Below are 5,705 nucleotides of genomic sequence, written 5' to 3' on the forward strand. Positions count from 1 at the left end.
AGATCCACGTTCAGATGATGGTTGACTCAACATTAATATAATGTAGAATCAACATTGATTCATAACTGATTCAATGTACTATCAACACAAATATGCAGACAAGTTGACATACAGATGATGGTTGAATCAACATTGATATAATGTCAGTTATGGTTGAAACCCTAACGTTGATTCAACATACAAGTCTCCGACCTCTTTCAATGTTGTTTCAATGTCAGCGTTCAACGTTGATTCAATGTTTCTGGCTGACATTGATTCAATGTTGTTTCAATCATTCTGTGCTATCTGGGTATACTGTGCTGCTAATTGTACAAAATTCTATTTGTACAACTGATACTAAAATTTTCTTGTTGTTTTACATGTATATGAAGTTATGAAAAATTCCTATGCAACTAAACAATTTGTGGAATTACATAAAAATAATAATTAACATAAATGTCAAAATAATCATTGCTTTTTAAAGGTTTCAGTGGACAAAGTTCAAGTGATGATGACAGTGTGGTTCATGTAAGGTTGCCATCTCAAGATAGTCCACTATCTGACACTGTGGTCAGTCTGCATCTTTATGACATTTCTCCTGAATTGAATTACTTACACTTTCTTTTGATAAGATAAAACATGTCTTTTATATGTTGTACATAGGTGTGGGATGGTCCAGATGAAGCAAGCACTCCAAGACTGGAGAAACTTTTGAATAGGTAAAATACAAATTACTGTTTGCTTCATATTTTCTTGCAGAAACTGTTATATCCACTGTATAGCTATGTTAATTTTTGTTTTCAGGCCTTTTGGACACACAGAACAAGGGTCTGATCAGGTAAGATTGAACTCAATCCCTTTCATAGTTCAATATGTAAAAATTACATACCATAAAATATTTTCAAAAATTCACAAAGACAATCACCCAAGATGAGATACATGACATTGTGTTAGCTAAGTCTGTATGGTATTGCCACTACCACAACTGGAGTACTAATTTATGTTAAATTAGGATGGAGGAAACACCAACGTCCAGGAGCATCCCATGTCCTCAGAGGGCCAGAACCGCTTCTATCAGTAGGTTGTGTGAGCACATGTCAACTTTTGCACATGTCAACACATTTACTGAAATGATTTATAGAAATTGCACATAATATTTGGCATAAAGACTTACAAAAAATTCCATCACGGATAAATCCAAGAACTGTAATTAACTGAATTATTAATCTCAACTAAAATGTCTTCTTACATTTCCAAACTGAAAAAAGTCATTGAAAAAAAAAGTTTTGCACCTGTCAAGTTAAAACAGCAAATGGTACATTTGTGAGTGCATTTACTATCTCCACCCAACTGGCACACACATCACAGAGAACCAAGCGCACCCATCCCTTTCACTCAGGCCCATCTGAAGTCTATCAGGTAACTTGGCACACCTGTGCTCACAATGATCTCTGCAGACAAAGAGCCTCAGCTTCAAGCTTCCACAAAGACACTCTGGTAGGAACTGGACATTATATCATTTAATCTGCATTCAGAGACCAAAATTAGCCTTTGATTCAATGGGTTTTATGTGTTTGGAATGTAGTTTATTTGTTTGTTCATTCACTGTTTACTTAAAAGTAGATTGTTAACACTACCTGAAAAATATTTAATTAGTTCATTGTGATCTGTAATTGATTTTGTTTAATTTGTTTGTAGGTTTTCAACCTGCTCTGTGACTACTTATGTAAAGTCATGGTGGTCTTACACTGTCAATTGAAATAATCTACAGACAAAAATAAAAGATAACTAATAATTGTTGCTGACATTAGTGGTTCCTGCTTTTCTTTGAGGGAAGCAAGCTTTTTCAAGTTTGGGCAGAAGATGAGGTGGTTTAAGAGCAAAAAACTTGACAGCACCATAACTTCTGGTTGTTCAATATTTTTTTTCGATCAAACTTTGAGTAGTGTGCAAGAATTAGCCAAATATGCTGGTGTTAGCTGTCCTACTGCCAAGAATGACTGACAGAAATCTCTATGCCTTATCAGGGATGAATTTAAATTATTTACCTAGTAAAGTATTTACTCTATTTCCTTTTCAATACAGCAACTACACAAATGTGTACGCACCAATAATTGTTGACAGCGACTCTGAGCCGGATGAATATGTGATGCAGTTCCCTGAGCAAAGGTATTAATTAGAAATTAGTTTTCTTCTAAATCCTTTTGTGCTTTTTGTATTTGAAATAATTGTACACTTCATGTTTTATAGTACAGACAACGTGACTGCTGCGGACATCATTTCAGAGCTCTCGGCAATGATCAAGTCATCATCTCTCAGCCGCTTTAACATAAACAGAGCCAATGTATGGGATGGAGCACTGAGAGGTTTCAAGCGGGCTTCTTTCAACCCTTTCAATGAAATATTTGTAAAATTCACCGATGACGAGGGACAGGCAGAAGACGGTGTTGATAACGGTGGTCCCAAGCGCGAGTTTCTAAGCCTTTTAATGAACTGCTTAAGGACTCGAAGAGTCTTTGATGGGCCTGAAGAAAGGAAATTTATCACTTTTGACAGTGAAGGTATTGGCGTTAAGGGCAATATTTCAGAGTTTTCTCATAAGAATGTGACAGCCGTTGGTGAATGTGGAATTAATGTGAACAAAATCTATACAGCAGCCAAAAATGATGAATATTTCCTGGTTGGGAGGATGATTGCCACTTCTGTCGTTCATGGAGGTCCAGGTCCTCAATTCTTATCTGAGAAGCTCTACCAGCACCTCACAGGAACATCAACAAATACAGAAGGAAAGATAGAAGACATCACCGACAACACCATGAGGGCTTCTTTGATTGAGGTAGGATAGCATTATTGATGAGGCTTTACAAGTTGTTACAATCAAGCAAAAATTTTGTTATTCCATAACTTCATTATTCCATAACAAGATCATTTGTATTTTGTGTTTGATACGATTCTATTGTTCAGAATAAATCTGATATTTTCTAAAAGGCACATGTTGTCATATTAAAGCACAAACAAGTACCTACGCTACCTTCACTTATGAGAATGCTATATGCATAAAAAAGACAAGCCACTTTATTAGGTACATCTCGTTAGTACCGGTTTGTACGCCCATTTGCCTTCTGAACTGCTTTAATCCATAGTGGCATGGATTCAACTAAATACTGGAAACTTTCCTTAGATAGTCTGGTCCATCTTTGCATGATGGCATCACATAGTTGCTGTAGATTTGTTGGCATTACATCCATGATGCAAATCTCTCCTTCCACCACATCCCTAAAGTTTTCTATTGGATTGACATCTGGTGACTATGGAGGCCATTCGAGTTCAGTGAACTCATTATGTTTAAGAAACCAGTCTGAGATGATTCATGCTTTCTGACATGGCAAGTTAACGTGCTGCAATTTGCCATCAGAAGATGAAAACACTGTGGTCATGAAGTATTTTGCTTAGCAAAATACTCAGGTAGGCTTTGGCGTTGACACGATGTTCGATCGGTACCAATGGGCCAAAGTGCACTCCATTGCACCACCCTGAATCGTGGAACCGTTGAGCCAGATGGATCCATACTTTTATGTTGTCACCAAATTCTGACCCTCCCATCCAAATGTCATTGCTGAAATTGAGACTCATCAGACCAGGCAACGTTTTTCCAATCTTTTATTGTCCAATTTTGTTGATCCTGTGTGAATTGTAGCCTCAGCTCCCTGTTCTTGGCTGACAGGAATGGCATCCGGTGTGGTCTTCTGCTGCTATAGCACATCTGACTTAAGGTTTGACATGTTGTGTGTTCAGATGCTCTTCTGCATAACTCGGTTGTAACGAGTGGTTTCTTGAGTTATTCTTGCTGTTCTATGAGCTCAAATCTTTCTGGCCATTCTCCTCTGAACTCTGGCATCAGCAAGGCATTTGCAGCCACAGAACTGTTGCTCACTGGATATTTTACCTTTTTTGGACCATTCTGTGTAAACCCTAGAGAAGGTTGTGTATGAGAATCCCAGTAGATCAGCAGATTCAGAGTATTTCATAAACTGCTGAATATTTCAAAAATACTCATCAGTATTCCTAAAATACTGCTGAGAGTTTTGTTTGCAATGTTGTTGGTGCATGTCTGGCACCAACAACCATGCCATGTTCTTTTATAAATTAATTTCACATAACAATGCCCCTTTAAGTGTTGTATATCTTCTTACCTTCAAACAGGTACTGGAGTAGTATATTCATTTATGTTTTTGGTTATTGTTCTCTACCATAGATATCCAGTGCAGGTACATTGACTGAACTACACCAGTCAGTTGAAAGACATGCAAGCATCTTGCAAACTGCTGGTTGCTTGCAGTTCCCTGTGAGTGTTGATGACAAATGGAAAATTGTAAAGGAGTTCATTGATTGGTACATCATTTACCGCAACCATTTCTCTATTCAAAGGTAATGTTTCTCTTCCTTAACTTAAAAAATAACTATGCTAATTTAGTTACTATTTTGTTGCAGTTAAAACAAGCAAATGTACAATAGTGCAAGAATCAATCAATCAACAGCACCCAGCAGCCAAATAAGTAGGAGCCTTGTTGATTGGACGGTTTAACTGGAGAAAAATAACGTTACTTTGGGTTAATTCACTGTGTACAGTGGATCAGCAATATTACCTATGCTAAATAAAAATAATAAAAAAAGATTAGACATATTAATGTTCTTTGTGTGACTGAAAAATATCTATTTAAAGTTATGCTCTTTTGATAATAATTAAGGTGATTTCTGTTTCAAACTTTTTATAGATTCAAGGATGGCCTTTCAACACTGAACTTCCAGAATGCTTCCGAAGCAGCATGCTTCCGTGTTCAGGCCATTTATGTGTGCAAGAGTGGAACAGCTGACTTTCAAAATATTGGAGGAAATATTTGAGGTTCAGCTCAGTGAAAAGGGTAGCAGCAGACGACATGAGGAAACAAGAGTGCTAGGATTCTGGAGAGACTATCTCCTTGACACAGAAGGTGGACATTAAGATTTATTGCTATATTTTTGTGTTGTTGTAATATCTGATACATGAACTCGTTGCTTCTTTTCTAGAACAAAAAACGGGTCTCTCTCTCCAGGACATCCTGATGTTTGCCACCGGCTTGAACACACTACCTCCATCTTCAATTCTGCCACCACCAAAACTGATCTTTCAGGCCACTTCTCGTTTTCCTGTCAGTAGCACCTGCTCCAACACTATCAAAATACTGAGTCCAAGACGTATCATCAGTTTAAAGAAGACATGGACTTTGGGATTCAAAACTCCCCTGGGTTTGGGCTTTATTAAGGTCAAATGCATAACAACAAAACAAAATGCTGACTATTTAACTTGTCAAACCTGTTCAGTTATAACACTGTTGGTTAGTGTTTGTGTGAGACCTTCAAATTTAGATTCTTGTTTGTTTATAAGTCCGCCATGTTTTTCAGTTTGATATAGTTTTCGACACATGATTCCCAACTCTGTGGATGTGCTAGGCCACACTGTCTCTGGAGGTCCTCAAACTGTGCCTGAAGGTGTTCATCTCCACATTGAATGTTGTTAGTCTCTGTCACAAACTGTCCCAATTGCTCCTGGGAGACTGGGAAACCAGTCTGTTCCACCAAACCTAGGAATAGAAGAAGCACAGTAAACATTGTTTAGTTATATTTGCATTTCTTCACTAAACTGTTACTGCTGTGACTATTGTTGTAGCCTGTCTAAATGATTAATT

The 5,705-nt window shown here is 37.4% G+C and overlaps 1 protein-coding gene across 2 annotated transcripts in view; it reads left to right on the plus strand.

Moving 5' to 3' along the window:
• The first annotated feature begins 289 nt into the window (after window positions 1-289).
• LOC106943178 (G2/M phase-specific E3 ubiquitin-protein ligase-like) overlaps window positions 290-5,705 on the plus strand; it is an 8,813-nt gene continuing 3,397 nt past the window's right edge. The window contains exons 1-8 of one of the 2 annotated variants that reach the window (XM_015026522.1): window positions 290-549; window positions 643-698; window positions 784-817; window positions 992-1,056; window positions 2,065-2,148; window positions 2,230-2,540; window positions 2,634-2,815; window positions 4,235-4,407. In XM_015026522.1, coding sequence (XP_014882008.1) covers window positions 1,025-1,056; window positions 2,065-2,148; window positions 2,230-2,540; window positions 2,634-2,815; window positions 4,235-4,407 — 782 coding nt within the window. In that variant the 5' untranslated portion in view covers window positions 290-549; window positions 643-698; window positions 784-817; window positions 992-1,024. Of the gene's footprint in view, window positions 550-642; window positions 699-783; window positions 818-991; window positions 1,057-2,064; window positions 2,149-2,229; window positions 2,816-4,234; window positions 4,408-5,705 lie in introns of both variants that reach the window. The other variant, XM_015026523.1, reaches the window with a different exon arrangement.

Source organism: Poecilia latipinna, unplaced genomic scaffold (assembly GCF_001443285.1).
Source record: "Poecilia latipinna isolate Pla-1442-1.1 unplaced genomic scaffold, P_latipinna-1.0 Scaffold4954, whole genome shotgun sequence".
NCBI classification, from domain to species: Eukaryota; Metazoa; Chordata; class Actinopteri; order Cyprinodontiformes; family Poeciliidae; genus Poecilia; species Poecilia latipinna.